This window comes from Ursus arctos, unplaced genomic scaffold (assembly GCF_023065955.2).
Source record: "Ursus arctos isolate Adak ecotype North America unplaced genomic scaffold, UrsArc2.0 scaffold_33, whole genome shotgun sequence".
Lineage (NCBI taxonomy): Eukaryota > Metazoa > Chordata > Mammalia > Carnivora > Ursidae > Ursus > Ursus arctos.
The window spans coordinates 1513822-1536372 of NW_026623019.1; the positions used below are offsets into that span (position 1 = coordinate 1513822).

General features: G+C 40.8%; 1 protein-coding gene across 5 annotated transcripts in view; it reads left to right on the plus strand.

The window, feature by feature from the left end:
* ZNF169 (zinc finger protein 169) overlaps window positions 1-22551 on the plus strand; it is a 64884-nt gene that overhangs the window by 14996 nt on the left and 27337 nt on the right. For 2 of the 5 annotated variants that reach the window (XM_044391274.3, XM_026519162.4), the window contains exon 1: window positions 14260-20388. Coding sequence is in view for 2 of the 5 variants with exons in the window: in XM_026519160.4 (XP_026374945.2) it covers window positions 2173-2235; window positions 20302-20388 (150 nt within the window). In the remaining 3 variants the exon portion in view is untranslated. Of the gene's footprint in view, window positions 1-2014; window positions 9270-14259; window positions 20389-22551 lie in introns of those variants that run through there. The other 3 variants (XM_026519161.4, XM_026519160.4, XM_048218308.2) reach the window with 3 other exon arrangements.

Below are 22551 nucleotides of genomic sequence, written 5' to 3' on the forward strand. Positions count from 1 at the left end.
GCTCAGGTCATGATCTCAGGGTTGTGGTTTTGAGCTGGCGTGAGGTGATATGTCACTGTGGTTTTGATTTGTATTTCCCTGATGATGAGAGTGATGATGAGATAAAGAGAGCACTGATAGTCCATTATATGATTTGGCAACAGAGATACATGAAATATTATCATTGGATACTTCTTATTTTTTAAAATTCCAGCAGAGTTAACATACAGTGTTTATTAATTTCAGGTATACAATATAGTGATTCAGTAATTCTGTACATTACTCAGTCCTCATCATGATACATGTACTCTTAATTCCCTTCACCTAGTTCTCTTAGTCCCCTCAGCCTTCCCCACACACCTACCCTCTCATAACCATTGGTTTGTTCTCTATATCAAGAGTCTGTTTTTGGGTTTGTCTCTTTTTTCTCTGTTTGTTTTTTTTCTTAAATTCCACCTATGAATGAAGTCACATCATTGGATACTTCTAATCAAACACTTATTAGAACTAAGAATCTAAGCGGCAATGTATGTATTTTCAAACATTTTTGTCAAACTAATGAGTATAATGAATTTTTGGCTTGCTCCTAATGTCACTGAACAAAGTGGAGGAAAAAAACAAAGGATGAGGTCAGGGGTTTAAACTTCTAGCTCAAGTGCCACATGAGTGACTAGAAAGCATCTGTGTCTTCCCTGAAAGAGGGGCTCTTATCTCCTGTAGCCAAGGGTGAAGACTGCTGAAAATCAAGCCCAGAATTGCATTTTACAAGTGGCTGACTTACAGTGCACATTGCACACCGAACTCCCAGCTTTGTAGGATGTCTATTGCTGAAGTGAGGGCATTGATTAGGAAGAAATGCAATCCTGAAAGTTGGCATGGGGATGTATGGGAAGACATGGATGAAGCTGGGGACATTGAGCCCCTAAATTCTGATGAGTCTTGTTTGCCAGTAGAAGTAGCCTCTCCACCCAGTCTGAGGAATCCAACTCCGCATTATCCGTGGAAACTGTAATGGCCTCTCTTTGAGGCAGTTGCCTTGGAAGACAATGCTGATTCTCTTCAGAATCCACCCCCACCACCCTTCTCTGCTTCCAGATCCATGGCTTTGGCTACTTGATTGTGGTGTCCTTAGAAGTGAAGTAGATTGGAAGCCTGCTACATTCCTACTTGGTCTGTATAAGTGAAGAAAGTTCTAGGTCAAGTGAACAGAAGTTGAAACTGAATCATAAAAACAGGGATTCCTAGACTTGAACCAGATCCAGAACTTGAATGAAGGGGTGGATGGGTGAGGAAGGACACTGGTATACTGCCAAAATTTATGTTAGTTTTTCTCCCAGCCTTTCCCAAAGGAACCTATAGCCTTTACCAGCGTGACTGTGCACTGAGGAAAAGGGGATAATAATAATAGACCGTTTGGGGACTGCTGGGCACTGGCTCTGAACTGACACCAATTCCAGGAGACTCAATGTCACTGGTGTCCACCAGTCAAAATAGGGGCTTATGGAGGTTATATGATAGATGGGGTTTTAGTTCACATCCCTCTCACAGTGGGCCTAGTGGGTCCCCAAACCCATCCTGTGGTTATTTCCCCAGTTCCAGAATGCATAAATGGAATAAATAGACTCAGTAACTGAGGATTTCTCACATTGATTCTCTGACCTGTAGAGTAAGGGCTACCATGTGGGAAAGGCCAAGTGGAAGCCATTAGAACTGCCTCTACTTAGAAAGATAGCAAAGTAAAAGTAGCACTGGGTTCCTGGAGGGACTGCAGAGATTAGTGCTACCATCAAGGACTGGGAAGATGCAGGGGTAGTGACTCACACCACATTTCCACTCAGATGGCAATACCTTGCAGGAATGAGACAAGATTCTTCAGAAGGCTGAATATACCCTGATTCGGCATTCAATATATGGTGCTTTTATCCCATAGCCAGGATTCACAGGTCTGGGAATCAAGGGGTAGTATTGGGAGTGGCATCACTCATAACTACCCCTAGTAACATGCTAACAATATTTTTGTTTCCTATACCCACAGTCTTATACTCTGCGGGCCTAGAAGTCTTAGTTCCAAAGGCAGGAATGTTTCCACTAGGAGACACAATAATGATTTTATCGAACTGGGAGTTAAGATTGTCATCTGGCCATTTTGGACTCCTCACGCCTCTGAATCAACAGGCATAGAAAGGAGTTGCTATGCTGGCTGGGCTGATTGATTTTGACTACCTAGAGAAGCTGAACCACTACTCCACAATGGAGGTAAGAAAGAGTATGTCTGGAACAGAGGAGATTCCTTAGGGTGGCTTAGTGTTGCCGTGCCCTGTGATTAAAGTCAATGGAAAAGTACAACAATGTAATGTAGGCAAGACTGCTACTGGCTCAAGCCCTTCAGGAATGGAGGTTTGGGTCACCCCACCAGGGAAAGAACCATGACCAGCTGAGATGTTTGCTGAGGGGAAAGGGACTAGGGAATAGGTAGTGGGCAAAGGTAGTTATCAATACCAGCTACAACCATGTGAGCAGTTACAGAAATGAGGACTGTAATTGCCATGAATGTTTCTTCCTGATTTCGTTATGAACATGTTTGTGTGCTGTGTGTGCTGCGTGCGTGTACACATAATACGGGATACTGTGTTTTTGTCACTGTTATCCCCTTATCATATAATGTAAGATGCGTTGACTTTACATGATAGCATTTAAATACTGTGAATTTTACATTATGGTATTTAAGTTATAGGATAACAAGGATAAGAGTGAACATTATAAGGCCTCTGCATCACCTCCTGGACACACCTCCTGGAGTGTCTTCATTTGTATGCAGGATAACTGTATGTTGGGGGAAGTATGAGCATATCATTCCATATTTATGCATGTATGAGATATAAGTTTTCTAAATATTGTTATTTTGATAATCCAAAGCTGTTTTGGTACTTCTGGGCTCTTGTCCTCTCCAAGTTATACTGTGAAGCCGATGGAACATAGGAAGAAACTCAGTATTGGTTCCTCGGTCACAATCCTTACTTTCTCCACCCCTTCCTGAACTATAGTTTCCTTTACCACATGGTCTCTCTATGTTCCTGCTGCCACCAAAATGTCCACTCTTCCTTGGACCATAGTATTAAGATTGATAGTTATATTCAAAATTATTGTAATTTCCACTTGCATAATTTCTTCCTACATTGTTGTCAAAACCACCTCTGTATCCCCCAGCCTGGTTTCCACAGCCTATATCTCCGCCACCATATCATCATTTTTCTCCTCCATCACCATGCTACCTCCAAAAATGCCATCTCCAAGTCCTCTTCCATACCCATTATAGCCATCCCCAAATCCACGTCTTCCTCCATACCCATCAGAATCTCCTCCAATCTTGACTCCTGATCCACTGCCTCTGCATTGCCATCCTTCACGGCAAAATACCTTCCTCTGCCAGTCCTAGAACTTTTGATTCCCTGCATTTCTTGTCTGCACAAAGACTTTCTTACTTCTGAGCACAGATGGTATGGTATTTCCACAGTACAATTTTACCACAGCATCGTGATCATCAAAAGTAATAAAACCAAAGCCTCTCTTCTTTCCAGACTGCCTATCAGTAATGATCTCAAATGGTATCAAGTTTTCCATATTCCTTGCATAGTTTATAAGGTGATGTTCCTTAGTACCTTCTTTAATTCCACGACAAGTAGCTTCTTCAGAGTTACGTGAGCACCAGGTCTTCCAGATTTCTCTTGCTACAGTACCTTTGGCTCAAGCACTCTCCCATCAATTGAATGAGATCTTGCAGCCATGACAGCACCAACCTCTGCCATGTATGAAAAAAGTTACAAAACCCAATATTCTTGAGCTCTTGCTCGAAGGATTCCTTATTACCACACAGTTTATAAATTTTTCCCATGGCTTGCAGTAGTTCCTCGAACTTTCTTCTGTGGTTTCAAAACTTAAGCCACCACTAAAGAAGTTCCAGAAATGTCCCTGCTGTTTCTCCATAGCAGACTCAGTCACTTCAGTTGGACTTCAGCCAGAGAGATGAGAGAGACCTCTGCCTAAGAGCCTGAGAACGCTTGTCCTGGTGCTGCTGTCTTGAAGCCTTCTTTTCTTGTCTCTGCTTTGGTGTAATTCATACAAAAGCCTTCCATATCACAAGATAGTTTTCAAAACCATTAATACTTCATGTTATGTCTTTGATTTCTTTTTACATTTGTTTTATGAGCTAGCTTAACTTCCCACAAATAAGTATTTTCTCAAGCATTTCAAACTGATTTGAAACTGTTCTCTCTCACTTTTCCTCTTTCTACTTCTTCCTTCCTGGTTGCTTTACCGACTTTCCCTTTAGTTCTGTTCAGCTAACTTGCACCATCATCACACTGATTATTATAGTTTTAAATTAAAATGCTCATAATACAGGAAATTAAGCTTTATCATCACCATTGTATTAATGAATATAGTCACCCAGAGAAATATTAGAATTACTTTGTGGTGTTAAAAAGTATGCAAATGCTATTTTAATTGGATCATATTAAGTGTACAACTCACTTTATGGAGACCATGAATTTAGGCTTCTTTAAAATTTTCTTTATATAAGAATATGTGTAATTCTGCGTACATAATTCATGCAAAAATGAAAGTGAATTTTAAGATTTCTGAGATGTATGTTTTCTCTCCCAAATTTAATATAAGAATTATCTCTATCAAGCATTCAGGCCTAATTTTGCCCCACTATTGAGGCAAAACCCTTTTGAGTACTTTCCTCCATGCCATGTGATTTATGAAGATTTTCAGTCTGTCTGGTGGGACAGGCTCTATTCCTGGCTTATGTGAGTTCACAGTATTTCCTTCTAGTCCGTCCAGTGGTTCTTTCCTCTGGGTTGAACAGGCATGTGTTGCTCAGCACTCAGCTGATACTCGAGCGGGACCATCCTCCCCTTGGGTTTCCCTTCTCTGGCTTATGACGTGAAGTTTCTCTCCATCCAGGGAAGTTCAAGGGCTTACCTGTTTTATTACTCATCTCTCAAGGTTCACTGCTCTTCATTGTCTTATATCCAATGTCTTCAAACCTATCTCCTCATATATTTTCTTCATTTAACATTTATTATAGGGAGGAGGCTAAATATGGTTCCTGTTACTTCATTTTGAGCCAAAGTTAATAGGAAGTAATTTGAAAACACTTGTCAAATTTCTAGAAAAAGAGTGTGTCTCTATAAAGGCCTTGTTTCAGAGCTCTCCATTTTGTTACATCTAATCAATGATTTTTGTTTTAAAATAATTTTAGTTTTAATTATTATAGCTCTAAGTGTTTTCACATTTACTTTGTAAAAATTAATAAAAGGAAACCTGGTTTAACATGGAGTCAGGAGGACAGCAGGGAGCAGTTTCACACCCTCCCACATTACCACTCACGATCAATTGCAGACCCCACAGGAAAACATGTGGCTTGCAAATGAACACTACTTTAGCAACTATTTTACTAACCCCGCAGGAGGGAGGAAGATTTTTTTCCGCCCTGGCAACAGCTCAGCCAATGAGAAACTTTCACATCTCAGCCAATGAGACGCCACTACACTTCCAGCTCCCCATTTGCTCCAATGGACTTTTAGTTTACAACAGCCCCTCCCAAATTCCCCTTTCCTCTATAAAAGAACCCTTCTGTTCTTTGATTTCTGGATTCGCCCATGGTTTGCCACAGCTTTTTTGTCCTGGGTTGCAATTCTCTGCTATTCCCAAGTAAACCTATCTTTTAATGGTAAAATAACTGGTAGTTTTATTTCTAAGGTTAACATTACTTGTGATCAGAAGTGAGATCCAGCAAAGACCCTCAACCACTCCAAGGCTAATGAGCAAACAGGTGCTGGTGCCCACAGAGCCAGTCGGGCTCATTGGGTCCTGATGACCCTTTAGTTTGAGGGTAAATTTTCTTCTGGGTTTTGAGCTCTGCTCTCGATGTGTTCCAGCTCTCCAGGCTTTACTCGGGATCTGTTTTAAGGCTTTGTTTTTTTCCAAGAGTACCCATTTAGCCTTCAGTCTGACTCCTTTTTGAAATTGGACTGTTCTTACTGGAACCATGCTGGCCTTTGGTCTGATTCCTTCTGGAGCCAAACTGTTCCTGATGAAACTGTGTTGTTTTGATATTTTTCTTTATGTTCTAGAGAAAAACCTCTAAGAAATAGGATCTCAGTCATCAAAATACTTTGAGCGCCCCCCCCCCACATACACATTGGGACTCCAGCTGGTTTTATGTTTACAAAAGACTATGGTCCTTCCTCATGTGCACTGACTTAACCAAAAGTAATTTTTTTTTATTTGAGCATAGCTGACACACTCTGTTGTATTAGTTTCAGGTGCACAGCACAGTGATTTAAAAAGTTTATACATTATGCTATATTCACCACAAATGTAGCTACCATATGCCACCATACATCACTATCACAATATTATTGACTATATTCCTTATGCTGTGTCTTTTATTACCATGATTTATTCATTCCGTAACTGGAACCCTGTATATCCAACTCCCTTTCAACCATTTTGACATTCACCTCACCCTCCTTCTCTCTGGCAACTGACAATTTCTTCTCTGTATTTATAGTTCTGCTTTTGTTTTTTGTGTATTCATTTTTTTAAAAATATTCTACATGAATGAAATCATACGATATTTGTCTTTCTCAATCTGACTTACTTCATTTAGCATAATACTCTTTAGATCCATCTGTGTTGTCATGAATGGCACGATCTCATCTTTTTATGGCTGTGTAATATTCCATTGTATGTATGTATGTATGTATGTATGTATGTATGTATATGTACGTGCCACATCTTCCTCATCCATTTGTCTATCAGTGAACTCTTAGGTTGCTTCCGTAACTTGGCTATTGTTGATAATGCTGCAAGAAACATAGAGATGAATGTATCTTTCAAGTTAGTGTTTTAATTTTTGTTGGGTGAATGCCCAGTATTGGAATTATTGGATCATACAGTATTTCTATTTTTTATTTTTTGTGGAGCCTCTATACTGTTTTCCACAGTGGCTGTATCAGTTTATATTCCCACCAACAGTGTATGAGCGTTCCTTTTTCTCCACATCCTTGCCAATACTCGTTATTTATGTCTTTTTTATTTTAGCCATTCTGAAAGATGTGAGGTGATATGTCAGTATAGTGTTGATTGACATTTCCCTGATGATTAGCGATGTTGAACATCTTTTTGTGTGCCTGTTGGCCATATATATGTCTTCTTTGGAAAAATGTCTATTCAAGACTTTTTTTATTTATTAATATTTATTAAATTGGATTGGGTTTTTTTGGTGTTGAGTTATGTAAGTTCTTTATATATTTTGGATATTAACCCATTATCAGATATATCATTTACAAATATCTTCTCCCATTCATGCAAAAATGAAAGTGACTTTCAAGATTTTGTTTTGTTGGTGGTTTCCTTTGCTATGAGTTCTTTTTATCTTGATGTATTCCAATAGTTTATTTTGGCTTTTGTTTTCCTTGCCTTGGGAGACATGTCTAGAAAGTACAGATTTCCCAGAATTAAAGCAGACATCTGACCAGACTGCTTTTCCATGATGTCTGGACCAGGCCAGTATACCTTCTTCTCACTGTTGTTTCTTCTCTCTTTTGTAGGAAGACAATGCCCCTTTCTGCTTTATCCAAGTCCTTGTGAAATTTCTTCTTCTTATTGTGTGGTTTGTTTTGTTTTTTTTTTAGAAACAACCTTATTATGATCCCAGGACAAGTAAATTTTCACTTGTGTTCTTCAAAGGGTTAGAAGGTTCAGAATTCACAAAAGTCTTCTTTCTTCTGAACTATTAACTGACTTTGGATTCTTATTCAAATTCATGATTTCTGAATTTGCAGGCTTATAAGCTGTATTATCAATAGCAGATTTGGTCCCACAGTTCTGTTGTGTATAATTAAGTTTCATATTTTGTTGCCTGATCAAACTTAAAAAAAAACAAAACCCTTCATGTACCCTCCTAACCTTCCTTGTTACTCAAATGTGGCCTTAAGTGGTTTCCAACTGCTTTGCATTTTCCCTCTGACATAGGCCATGACAACCAGGAAACATTTTTCCTGGCACTGAGGGACAAAACCACTAAACATAAAAAACCTGACTCTTGATCAGCAGTGCTTTTGAAGAAAGATCTTGATTGAAACGGGGAAATGTGAAAATAAAAGGAAACCTCATTTAGAATGGAGCAAAAAAAAAAAAAAAAAAAAGAATGGAGCCGAGAGGCCGGCATGCGGAACTTTGAAGTCCTATCACTCACGGACAATTGCAGACCCAATAGGAAAAGATAGACCTTGGGATACTACTTTACTACCCCAGGAGGAGTTAGGTAGTTTTCCTCCTCCTCCCCACTCCCCTGCAGCAGCGCAGCCAATGAGAAGCCACTACACTTCGAGCTCCGGTTCTCTCCAATAGACTTTTAGTTTAGAACAGTCCCTCCCAAGGCCTCCTTTATTCATTTAAAGAGCTTACTCTCCTTTGCTCCTGACCTTGTTGATGGTTTTGCCAAAACTTACGTGTCTGGGATTGCAATTCCCTATTTCTTAATGAACCCATTTTTGCGGGTAAAATAGCTGGCAGTGCTATATTATGTTATATTATGATGTTATTTATTGGTAGGCTCCGCCCACAGCATGGAGCCCAGCGCTGGGCTTTAACTCATAGGCTGGGATCAAGACTTGAGCTGAGATGGAGTCGGACGCTTAACTGAGCCACCGAGGCGCCCCTGGCAGTTTTATTTTTAAGGTTAACAAGTTTTCTCTCATTTTTCCTCTTTTTTATGAACTTCAGTATCTTCCTTAGAAAAGAACAATGCCACTATCTTTGGCATTTTTTAGAAGTTCGTTCTTTTTGCATTGTTATTTAAATGTAAACCTAGGGGTGAATCTGCAGGATGGAGGACAAGAACACATCCAGGTAACCATTTTTTAAATTATTAAAAAATACAAGGGCCCTATAAATTAAAAGTATTTTCTCACCTAAGCCACCCTTCTCTTGTACGGGAAAGTCAGTTTGATTTTACTTGCCTGGTTTTTCACAATTTCTGCAAAAGCCTAAGGGACTGTAAATCAGTCACTTGAGTTCAGGGGTCCAATGGAGTGCAGCAGGCAACTACCACGTGGGGTCGCCCGAGGCCCACTCCAGTCGGGCGGTGTCAGCGCAGGCGCGCTGTGCTCTGAGGCATTGTGGGTATTGAAGACCCTCGCCCAGGGCACTGTGGGTACGTAGCCCCGTGGCCGCCGGCGTCTCTTGTCACTGCTGACCGTCCTTGCACGCTTGCGGTAAGCGAGTCCGCTGCGGCCGCGGTCCCGGGGAGGCAGGGTGGGGAACGCCGGGCGAGGGCGAGCAGGGTTGGTTCGCTGTGGCCGCGGGTTGCTGGAGGTTTGGTTTTCCCGGCGGGGCCGGGGCGTTCCACCTGGGAAGGGCTGTGGGCGGGAGTGTCGGGCGCGCGCTGTCCGGCGGGGCTGGGGTCCCAGCGTCCTGTGCCGGAGGGGCCGGGTTGGCCTGGGTGACTTGGGGCACGCGGGCCGCGGGCGCGTGGGTCGCTGGAGCCCACCGCGGTGATGCCGGCGCCGCTTGGCTCCATGCGCCCAGGTCTTGGCGGGGAAGATCAGCCTGGGGCAAACACCCAGCTTTGCCTCGATGGTGGGGGCGGCTGGGGCGAGAGACTCGGGTCGGGGCCTCGGTCCCGCGGGCCCCTGAGGGCGCTGGAAGGGCCCGGCGGGGTCAGACATCCCCGGGTTGCGTGCGGCGTCCTTGGGTCCACATCGGCGCTTCCCGGTTGTCTGCCTCCTCGGCCGTGGGGGCCCTTCCGGGAGCTTGGGGCGGCGCAACTGAAGTGAAATCCACCGGACAGGGCACTTCCCCCTGCCCCCCTGAATTACTGGAGGTGGGAGAGACAATGGAGGGTAAGACCTCCGCACTTAAGTTCTTGTTTTTAACTTTCCTTATGAAAATGAAACCCAAGCGTACCCAGAAGTAGTCGTAAAGTTCATGGGTTTATCACTCAGATTCACCAGTTATCAACCCTATCCTTTCTCCCCCAGTCTGCACCCCAGAGTGTGTAGCTCTTTGGGCAATGCCTTTGTCCAGCGGGCCTGTGCTAGGCTTGCGGTGGGAGACCCCTCCCCAAGTTGTCCACAACCCGCCCCCAAACTGTCCCGTTGGGAGAGTTCAAATCCAGGTCTGCCCCTTTCTCACTGGCTCTTCCTGAGCAAGGCCTGCTGGAGCTGGTGTGAGTGTGGAAAGAGTTAAAACTTATGTCTGACATATGCTAAGTGATCAATAACGTTCATGTGTGTTTTTTCTGAGCCCCGTGGGTATGTAGAGGATTAATGTACCAGGTGTCAGCCTGAATTCAGAGCAGGTGTGCGCTAAAACTCACACCCTGCCTGTGTTCCTGGCTGTCCATCCCTTCCCTGCCTGGTTCTGATGCTTTAGTGAAGTGGAACCCAGCTGCAGCCTTGGAAGTTTCCAGGCTGCTCTCGGGGCCGGGAGAGACTCCTGAGGTGGAAACGGCTTCTGGTATGCCCAGGTGCGCCCTGGAGCAATCTGCCCTCCCCCACTACATCCAGGGGGAACTGCTTGTTAGGGAGGGGAGATCTCCTAAGGGCCTGGCAGCCCATCTCAGGTGGCACCACTTCTTTGTGTTCTTATGGTGTCAGCTTTGTGTGTGTAATATTCCGTGTGGGGCTCAGAGCTGCAGGTGGATTCCCAGGAAGCCTGGCCTGTTCTTGAAAGGACACATTCCTGCACAGGTGTCCTCCTGGGGCCCATTTCTCTGCCTTCATTCAGGAGCTTTCAACCTCCCCATACATTCACTCCGCTGTATTCTCAGGGCCTTGGCAGTGCTGGCAAAACAAAGATGGGGAGAAATGCTGTCTTGAGAACAGTAGTCTTGTACTGCCCATATTTTTATTTCCTCAGCCATCTTGCACATTAGGTGGTAGAATTTTCATTTCGTGGAACCGTAAATGGTGCAGTAGAGGGTGAAGTAACTTTTACCTTGGAGCTAGCTGTTCTTCTTTCCCTTTCAAAGTTAATGAAAATTTAAAAAGAGGTGCTCTATTTTTAAAGATTGTCTCATACATCTAACACTGATTAAAAAAACATTCATTTTCTCCTGATCCTTCGTCTCAGCCCCTAAGGAATCAGACCATCCAGTGTTTGCGGTCCGCATATCCCCACCCTTTCAAGTTTCTTCTACTTTCCTTATTTTTGGGGGTGTGGTGGGAGATGGGGTTATTAAATCTACAATTTATTATGGAAATTTTACAAATACAGCCACATGTAGCAAGAATATTGAAAGAGCGTCTCTGTCCCCCTCACTTGGCTTTAGCAGTTGTCACCATTCTGCTCTTCCTCTTCCTTTTTGGTTTTCTCTTCTGAAGTATTTTGCAGCAAATCCCAGATATCATTTTACCTGTGAATACTTCAGTATGCATCTTTTATGAATAAGGAATTTTTTTATTAAAAATTTTTATTAAAGTATAATTAACATACAATGTTACATTAGTTTATGTACAGTATATTGACTCAACAATTCTATATATTAGTGCTTACCACGATAAGTGTAGTCACCATCTCTCAGTATACAGTGTTATTACAATATTATTGACTATTCCCTATGGTGTACTTTTCATCTCTGTGCCTTATTTATTTTATAACTGGAAGTTTGTACCTCTTAATCCCCTTTTTCTATTTTGCTCACATCCCCACCACCTGCCTTCTGACAACCACCATTTTCTGTTTGAGTGGTTTTTTTTGGTTCATGTGTTTTGTTCTTCATCCATTCATCTATTGATGGACACTCAGGTTGCCTCCATCTCATGGCTATTGTAGATAATGCTGTAGTAAACATAGGGATGAATGTATCTTTTTGAATTAGCATTTTCATTTTCTTTGGGTAAATACCCAGTAGTGAAATTACTGGATCACGTGGTAGTTCTATTTTTAAGTGTTCTAGGAAACTCCATACTGTTTTACACAGTGGTTGTACCAGTGTATCAATTTACATTCCCACCAACAGTGTGTGAAGGTTCTATTTTCATCATATCCTTGACAACACTCGTTATTTCTTGTCTTTTTAATACTAGCCATTCTGAGTGGTGTGAAGTGATATTTCATTGTAGTTTTAATTTGCATTTCCTTGATGAGTGATATTGAGCATGTTTTCATGTGTTTGTTGGCCATCTGTATGTCTTCTTTGGAAAAGTGTCTATTCAGGTCCTGCCAATCTAAAAAAATGTTTTTTTGGTGTTGAGTTGTGTAAGTTCTTAAATATTTTGGATATTAACCACTTATTGGATGTATCTTTTACAAATATCTTCTCCCATTCAGCAGGGGTGGTCTTTTGTTGATGGTTTCCTTTACTGCGCAGAAGCTTTTTATTTTGATGTGGTCCGAATATTTTATTATTGCTTTTGTTTTTCCTGCCTGAGGAGGCATATATTTTTTTTTTTTTAAGATTTTGTTTGTTTATTTGTCGGAGAAAGAGAGGGAGAGGGCTCAAGCAGGGGGAGCTGCAGGCAGAGGGAGAAGCAGGCTCACTGCTGATCTAGGAGCCCAATGCAGAACTTGATCCCAGGACCCTGAGATCGTGACCTGAGCCAAAGGCATATGCTTAACCAACTGAGCCAAACAGGCCTCCTTGAGGAAGCACGTTTAGGAAAACGCTGTGACAGCTGATGTCAAAGAAATTACGGACTCTTTTCTTTTAGGAATTTTATGGTTTCAGGTTTCACATTTAGGTGTTTAATCCATTTTGAGGCCTTTTCTCTTTTTTAAATTCCAGTACAATTAACATTAGTGTTAACATTAGTTTCAGGTGTAAATGTAGTGATTCAGCAATTCTATACATCACTCAGTGCTCATCAGGATAAGTGTATTGTTAATCCTCTTCCCCTATTTCAAACCCATCTCCCCACCCACCTCTTCTCTGGTAATCATCACTTTGTTCTCTATAGTTAAGAGTCTGCTTTTTGGTCTCATTTTTCCTTTGTTCGTTTGTTTTGTTTCTTAAATTCCACATACAAGTGAAGTCATACAGTATATGTCTTTTTCTGGCTGGCTTATTTCACTTAGCATTATACCCTCTAGATCCATTCATGTTGTAAATGACAAGATTTCATTCTTTTTTATGGCTAAGTAATGCATTTTGTGTGTGTGTGTGTATTAAATCTTTATCCATTCATCTATCATTGGATAATTAGGTTGCTTCCATATCTTTGCTATTGTAAATAATGCTGCAGTAAGCATAGGAGTACATATACCTGTTTATACCTGTTAAAATTAGTGTTTTCATATTCTTTGGGTAAATACCAAATAGTGAAATTACTGCATCGTATACGGTTCTATTTTTATTTTTTTGAAGGACCTCCATATTGTTTTCCACAGTGGCTGCACCAGTTTGCATTCCCACTAACAGTGCGTGAGGGTTCCTTTTTCTTCACATCCTCTTCAGTATTCGTTTCCTGTATTTTTTATTTTAGCCGCTCTGACAGGTGTGAGGTGGTATTTTGTTGTGGTTTTGATTTGTATTTCCCTGATGATCAGTGATGTTGAGCATCTTTTCATGTGTCTGTTGTCTTTGGAGAAATGTCTGTTCTTCTGCCTATTTGTAATTGGATTATTTGGGGGGGTTTTGGTGGTGGTGTAGAAGTTCTTTATATATTTCGCATACTAAACGTTACTGCATATGTCATTTGCCAATATATATTCCCATCCAGTAGGCTGTCTTTTAGGTGTGTTGATTGTTTCCTTTGCTGTGCAGAAGGTTTTTTATTTTGATGTAGTCCTAATAGTTTACTTCTGCTTTTGTTTCCCTTGCCTCAGGACACATATATAGAAAAGTGTTGCTATGGCTGATGTCAGAGAAATTACTGCTTGTGCTCTTACAGGATTTCTCGGTTTCAGGTCTTACATTTAGGTTCTTAATCCATTGTGAGTTTATTTTTGTGTATGGTGTAAGAAGGTGGTCCTATTTCATTCTTTCACATGTAGCTGTCATTTTCCCAACACCATTTGTTGAAGAGACTTTTTCCCATTGGATAGTCTTTCCTGCTTTGAAGATTAATTGACCATCATGGTTTTATTTCTGGGTGTTCTTTTCTGCTCTGTTGATCTATGTGTCTGCCTTTTGTGCCAGTATAGTGCTGTTTTGATTACTACAGCTTCGTAGTATATCTTGAAATCTGGGATTGTGATACCTCTATTTTTGTTCTTTCTTAAGATTGCTTTGGCTATTTCTGGGTTGTTTCTTTTGTGTGGGTGGGTGGGTGGTTCCATACAAATTTTAAGATTATTCTTGTTCTGTGAGAAAAAAGCTGTTGGTTTTCATAGGGATTGCATTAAATCTGTAGATTGCTTTGGGTAGTATGGACATTTTAACAATAATTGTTCTGATCAATGAGCATGAAATATCTTCCCATTTGTTCTGTCATCTTCAATTTCTTTCAACAGTGCTTTATAGTTTTCAGAGTACAGATACTTTACCTCCTTGGTTTAGTTTATTCCTAGGTTTTATTATTTTTCAGGCAATTGTAAATGGGATTGTTTTCTTAATTTCTCTTTCTGCTACTTTGTTATTAATGTATAGAAATGCAATGGATTTCTGTATATTGATTTTGTATCCTGTGACCATACTGAATTCATTTATCAGTACTATTAGTTTTGTTGTTGTTGTGGGTGGTTTTTTGTTTTTGTTTTTGTGGAGTCTTTAGGATTTTCTACATATAGTCTCATGTCATCTGCAAGTAGTGCGAGTTTTACTTCTTCCTTACCAATTTGGATGCCTATTATGTCTTGTCTGATGACTGTGGCTAGGACTTCCGGTATCATGTTGAATAAAAGTGGTGAGAGTGGACATCCTTGTCTTTTTTTTTTTTTTTTTAAAGATCTTATTTATTTATTTGACAGAGAGACAGCCAGTGAGAGAGGGAACACAAGCAGGGGGAGTGGGAGAGGAAGAAGCAGGCTAATAGTGGAGGAGCCTGATGTGGGGCTCGATCCCATAACGCCGGGATCACGCCCTGAGCCGAAGGCAGACGCTTAACTGCTGTTCCACCCAGGCGCCCCCATCCTTGTCTTTTTTTGATCTTAGGGGAAAAGCTTTCAGTTTTTCACCTTTAAGTATGATATTAGCTACAGCTTTTTCATATATGGCCTTTATTATGTTAAGGTATGTACCCTCTAAACCTGTATTAATCAGGGTTTTTATCATGAATGGATGTTGTTCTTAGTCAAATGCTTTTTTTTTTTCCCATCTACTGAGATGATCATATGGCTTTTGTGCTCTCTCTTGTTGATGGATATATTACACTGATTTGTGAATACTGAACCACCTTTGCAGCCCAGGAATAAATCCCACTCAATTATTGTGAATTATTTTTATAATGTATTGTTGGATTTGGTTTGCTAATATTTTTTGAGGGTTTTTGCATCTATGTTCATTAGAGATACTGGTCTGTAGTTCTCTCTCTCTCTCTCTCTCTCTCTCTCTCTCTCGGTGTCTTGATCTGGTTTTGGTATCAGGGTAATGTTGACCTCATAAATGAATTTGGAAGCTTCCTTGCTCTTCTATTTTTTGGAAGAGTTTGAGAATAGTTACTTACTTTCCTTTAAATGTTTGGTAGAATTCACCTGTGAAACTGTCTGGTCCTGGACTTTTGTTGGTTGGGAGGTTTCTTATTAGTGATTCAGTTTCACTACTGGTAATCTGTATGTTCAAATTTTCTATTTCTTCCTGCTTCAGTTTTGGGTGGCTATATGTTTCTAGAAATTTGTCCAGCTCTTCTGGGTTGTCCAGTTTGTTGGCAAATAATTTTTCATAATATTCTCTTCCAATCCTTTGTATTTCTGTGGTGTCAGTTCTTTCTCTCCTCTTTATGATTTTGTTTATTTGAGTCTACTCTACTCTTTTTTTTTTAGCAGTCTACTTTTTATCAGTTTTATTGGTCCCCCTCACCCCCCCACCCAAGGAACCAGATGCTGGTTTCATTGACCTGTCCTATTGGGTTTTTGTTTGGTTGGTTTGGTTTTGTAGCTTCTATTTCATTTATTTCTGCCCTGATCTTTATAATTTCTTTCCTTCTACTGACTGGCTTTAGGTTTTTGTTTGTTCTTTTTCTAGCACCTTTAGGTGTAAGGTTAGGTTGTTTATTTGAGATTTTCCTTGCTTCTTGAGGTAGGTCTGTATTGCTATATAATTCTCTCTTAGGACAACCTTTGCTGTATCCCAAAGTTTTGGACCATTGTGTTTTTATTTTCACTTATTTCCATTTGTTTCTTTTATTTCTTCTTTGATTTCCTGGTGGACCCATTCATTATATAGTAATATATTATTTAACCTCCATGTATTTGTGCTCTTTTCAGATTTTTTTTCTTGTGGTTGATTTCTAGTTTCATAGCATTGTGGTCCAGAAACATGCATGGTATGATTTTGATCTTCTTGAATTTGTCGAGACTTGTTTTGTGGCCTAATGTGATCTCTTTTGGAGACTATTCCATGTGCACTTGAAAAAAATATTCTGTTTTAGGATGGAACGTTCTGAGTATATTTGTTAGATCCATCTGGCCAAATGTGTTGTCGAAAGCCACTGATTCCTTGTTGATTTTCTGTTTGAATGATCTATCTATTGATATAGGTGGGGTGTTAAGGTCCCCTACTGTTATTACTATTGATAGTTTTATGTTTGTTATTAGCTGCTTTATGTATCTGGGTGCGCCCATGTTGGGTCACAAATATTTACCAATTGTTGTATCTTTTTGTTGGATTGTTCCCTTTATGATTATATAGTGTCCTTCTTTGTATCTTGATAGAGTCTGTTTTACAGTCTATTTTGTCCAATATATATATTGCTACTCTAGCTCTCTTACCACTTCCATTTGCATGATAAGTGCTTTTCCACCCCTTAACTTTTGGTCTGCATGTGTCTTTGGTTCTGAAATGAGGCTCTTGTGGACAACATATAGATGGGTCTTGCTTTTTTATCCATAATGCCACCCTGTGTCTTTTGATTGTTATATTTAGTCCATTTACATTCAAGGTGATTATTATTAGGTATGTATTTATTGCCATTTTGTTACTTCTTTTATGGTTGTTTTTGTAGTACTTGTCTGTTCCTTTTTTCTTTTTGTCTCACAGTTTGCTGGCTTTCTTTAGTGATATACTTGGAGTACTTTCTGTTTTTTGCTCATCTGTTATTGGCTTTTAATTTGTGATTACCATAAGGTCTATATATAATATATTATGTATATAGCAGTTTACTTTTTAATTTTTTTTATTATGTTCAATTAGCCGACATATAGTACATCATTAGTTTTTGGATGTAGTGTTCAACAATTCATAGTAAGTTGATGGTCGCTTAAGTTTGAGCCAATTCTTTTTTCCTCTTCCTGCCATGTTTTAGGTATCTGGTGTCATACTTTACAACCTTTTTATGAATCCCTTGACTGACATTTTTTAAAGATTTTATTTTTTTTTATTTGAGAGAGAGTGAAAGAGAGTGTGCCAGTGGGGGCAGGAGCAGAGGGAGAGGGACAGGCAGACTCTGCACTGAGTGCAGAATCTGATGCAGGACGTAGTCTCATGATCTCCCCTGAGATCATGACCTGAGCCAAAATCAATAGTCTGATGCTCAACCAACTGAGCCACCCAGGTGCCCCTCCCTTGACTGATTTTTATAAATATACTTAATTTTACTGCTTTTGTGCTTCCTACTTTTCTCACTCCTGCTTATGGTCTTTTGTTTCCTCTCATAAAGTCCCCTTTAACGTTGCTTGTAGGGTTGGTTTAGTGGTCATGAATTTCTTTAACTTTCGTTTGTCTGGTAAACTCTTTATTGCTCCTTTTATTCTGAACGATAGCCTTGCCAGATAGAGTATTCTTAGTTGCAGATTTTTCCTTTTTAGCACTTTGAATATATCATGCCACTCTCTGGTCTGCAGAGTTTCTGCTGAAAAATCAGCTAATAGCCTTATAGGGTTTCCTTATGTGTAACTGTTTTCTATTCTCTTGATGCTTTAAAATTTTTCTCTTTATCACTGCTTTTTGCCATTTTAATTACTATGTGTTTTGGTGTGGAGCTCCTTGGGTTTATTTTGTGGGGATCTCTCTTTGCCTCCTGGATCTGGAATTTTTGTTTCCTCCCCCAGATTCAGGAAGTTTTCAGTGATTATTTCTTCAAATAAATTTCCTGCTCCCTTTTTTCTCTCTTCTTCTGGGATCTCTATAATGCAGATGTTAGTACTCTTGATGGTGTTGCTGAGTTTTCTGTTTTCATTTTTTATTACTGTTTTTTCCCTTTCCTCTTCAGCTTGATTGCTTTCCATTCCTCTGTCCTCCAGGTCATTGATTTATTCTTCTGCTTCCTCTTGTCTACTGTTTATTCCCTCTGGTGTACTTTTAATTTCAGTTATTAAGTTTTTCATCTCTGATTAGTTCTTTTTTATGTTTTCTCTTCATCAACGGTCTCATTGAGGTCCTCCAATCTTTTCTCAAGTACAGTGAGTATCTTTATGTCCATTGCTTTAAATTCTCTATGAGGCATATTACTTACCAACGTTTAGTTTTGCTCTTTTGCTGTGATTTTGTTCTGTTCTTTCATCTGGGACATATTCCTCTGACTACCCATTTTGTCTAACTTCTGTGTCTGTTTCTGTGTGTTAGAAAAGTCAGCTATGTTTCCTGCTTTTGAAAGTCATGGTATTTATTTATTTGAAGATTTTATTTATTTATTTGACACACAGAGAGAGCGAGTGCGCACAAGCAGGGGGAGCAGCAGAGGGAGGGGGGAAGCAGGCTCTCCGCTAAGCAGGGAGCCCAGTGTGGGACTCCTCCCAGGACCCTGGGATCATGACCTGAGCTGAAGACAGATGCTTAACCGACTGAGCCACCCAGGTGACCCAGCAATTGATTTTTGTATATTAACCTTCTATCCTGCAGCCTTGATATACTCACTTGGTAGTGCCAGAAATTTCTTGTTGATTCTTTGGTATTTCCTAAATAGTCAATCAGGTCATCTACAGACAAAGATAGTATTGTTTCTTCCTTCCCAATCTGTGTACCTTTTATTTATTTATCTATTTTGTCTTCTTATATTAACTAGTACTTCCAGTGTGACGTTCATACGGAAGGTGAGAGGGGACATCCTTGCTTTGTTCCTGTTCTTCAGGGACAGCAGCTGCTTTCTCAGCACTGAGCAGGGTATGTGAGTGGTGGCTCTTCCACTCTTTCTTTAAGCACAGCCACAGTTACCTGCAGAGGCCGTCAACACAGCCTGTCCTTAACCTGAGGCTGACAAAATTAATGTCATTTCTTTACTGTTCTCTAACATTCAGCCAGTGTTCATATTTCCTGGATTGCTCAAAACTGCTAAAACAGTGTCCACACGTTGCATTTGGTTGCTGGGTCTCTAAAGGCCCCTTTTATTCCAAAAGAGCCCTCTCTCTTTTTATGCTATTAACTTGCTGAAAGCTTCACATTTTAAAACAATTACATATGTCAGTTCGCCCCCAGTACTTACTTGTTTTCCCCATGTGCAGAGTATCATGATCACAGCTAACAGTATTCACAATTGTTCTCCAACACCCAGTTCATCTTGAATTGTCCTTTGTAGTTCCCAAAAAGCGTATAGTTCATTTGTATGAAGCGTATAATCACATCTGAAGAATGGTTATCTAGTCTTTGCATTAAGGAAAGTCTCCCCTCTTAATAATTTCTTCATGACATTGGCTTGTGGAAGACCTGGGCCATTTGCTGACTGCTCCTTCTTAAATCTCAAGTCACGTTTAAAATCCCAGGAACTCAGTCTTGGGCATTTAAATGGGGGGGGCAGCACAGTGATGGCACCCACCCTGCTTCACGCTCCCCCCCCCCCGCCAAATCTACATTCTGTGGAGACCTGTAGCACTCTTTCTGTTTGGGTTTCTTGGGACTTGTCCTTTGGCTTTAGGGAAGATGTGGATGGGGAGCTTCTGTTTTCCCTATGATAGGTGACTTTGGCTCTCAGTGTCAGTACTCTCCGTTGGGTACTCTGAGGCCCTTTCCCTCTTAACAGAGTCCCCACAGTGAGAAAAGTCTCATCTACCTGCAGGGGGCTGAAGGCTTCAGTTCTCAACTGGGGACTGGGACAGCCTGTTGCTGATTTGCCTCTGGGTGCCCTTTTTTTTGGGTGGGGGGACACTGGTTAAGAATGGGCAGCTCTTATGTCCCCACAGCATGCCTTCCTTATCTCCACTCACCTGTGGTGAACTGGGAGGCTAATGGAAGGTGCTTCTCCTAGGCGCCCCCTTACCTCTCTCCTCTTTCCCCAGCTCTGCCCTGCAATTCAACTCTTCTCTAGGAAGAGCACTCAGCTGACCAGGAATATGGCCCCAGGGCTCCTGACAGTGAGGGATGAGGTGAGTCCTGAAATTTTTGCCTGCTTTCACAGGATGGACTTATTGCCTTTCCCTGTCCTGGAGCTGCCCTGGTGGTGTTAGGTCATATCTCGCCCTGATTTGGGGGGTGTGGCCCATCTTCCAGAGCCTTTTCTCAGACTCCTCTGCTCTATTCATGACTTAGACATTCACCAAGTAGTGAACTGTAATCAGCACAGTTAAAATACAAATACAGGACATTCATGCTTATGTGCCCAGTGATTCCCAAGGCCTAAAAAAGTGAAGGAAGGCTTTCAGGAGAAAGCTCTTTACAGAGCTGCCTGAGCTGCCCCTGATGGACTTGGGAAGTTGAAGAACGTCCAGTGGGAGTGTGATAGGAAGTGTAGTGCACCTCAGAAACCGGGTGACTGGCAGGCTGTCCCTCACCATTTGGAAAGCTTGGAGCAGCCAATAGCCTTCGGTCACATCAGTTTTCTCTGTGTAGTGGTGAGGCTGCGGACCATTTGTCTGCTTGTGACTCGTGGATACATTTAGTTTGGCCAGTCCTGTGCTATGTATATATATTTTTGTAAAGATTTTATTTATTTTACTTGAGACAGAGAGTGAGAGAAAGCACAGAAGCAGGGAGAGGCAGACTCCTGCTGAGCAGAGAGTCCAACATGGGGCTCGAAGGCAGATGCTTAACCGAATGAGCCACCCAGGTGCCCCCTGTACTTTATATTTAAATGAGTTTTCCACACTTAAAAATTGGAAGATTATATCTGAAGGTCTGAATTGCCAACTTCTCTGAGAATAGGTCATTCACCCCTCTCCAGAGTCCACACTCTTGGCAGATGACAAGTAGCTAAAGCCAAACAGTGTCTCACAGTGTAGTCGTACTCCCTTTTGCCCCCGACGCCAAGGCTGAGGATTGTGATGGACTCACTCATTACCTTCCTGGCCCCTAAAGGCTTTGCCTTCACCTATTCTGAGCCTGGACGGGCAGTTCAGCCAGAATCTGGAAAGCTAGGCTGGGTATTGTGGGCTTGAACTTGGATAAGCTAGATTTTGAAGGATTTTGAGAAGGATTTTGCCATGTCGAAATCAAGGATTGGGAAATAAATAGTACAGTTAATCCTTGAACAACATGGCTTTGAACCGTGTGGGTCCATTTATGTGTGGATTTTTTTCAGTAAATATGGGACAGTACTATAAATGTATTTTCTCTTCCTCATGAATTTCTTAATACTTTTCTTCCCTCTAGCTTACTTAATTGTAAGAATACAGTATGTAATACACAACATACAAAATATATGTTCACTGTTTTATGTTGTCAGTGAGTCTTCTGGTTAACTGTAGGCTGTTAAGTTTCTGGGGAGTGAATGAATATACACAGATTTTTGACTGTATGGTGGGTCGGCACCCCAACCCCCATGTTGATCAAAGGTCAGCTGTAACTGAGCGAACGAATATATGTCCGAAAGGAAAGATTTTCTAATCCCTAAAATTAGGCAGCATGTGAATTTGACAATAGTTGGATAAAATTAACATTTACTAACCACCTAAATAGATACCAACTGGGATACTTTTGTGTATAATCATATCAGTCACACAAAATAGTGTCAGTTGTATTCAGTTTTTCATTGCCTGTGATATCAAGTTAGAATTTTTTTTTGCAAGATCTGAACTTGATCTTAATACTGGGCTCATATGATGGATATTTGCCTCTTACTGTACAAGTTAAAAATGATTGGTTATCAGAACCATTGAGAGCTGTGTGTCCCTCAGTTGTCAAGTATTTTATACCTTGCACTACATAAACATTTTCCCTCCAAGTGTTACTTAAGAGAGAGAACTTTTTTATGTCTCACTTTACCATTTATGATGTTACTAGAGAAGCATTCTGGGCCAAAATGGAATGTAGCACTGGCTCACTTTTTCTGTCCCTACTCTGTGGGATTCTTAGCACACCCTGTATATCTCGTCCTGTCTGTGATCAGTATCTCTCCATATACATTTTTTTTCTTTTATTCATTTCCTTGTGAAAATGATGTGAGGGCATAAGTATCTGAAGGGCTTAGTTTTTTAAGATGAAGTTTCCATACCTGGAAGAGTGTTTGTTAGGCATCCAAACCTGCTTGTTTCATAAAGGGACCACAGTCTGAACTTTTTTTTTTTTTTTTTTTTTTTTTTAGAGGAGGGGCA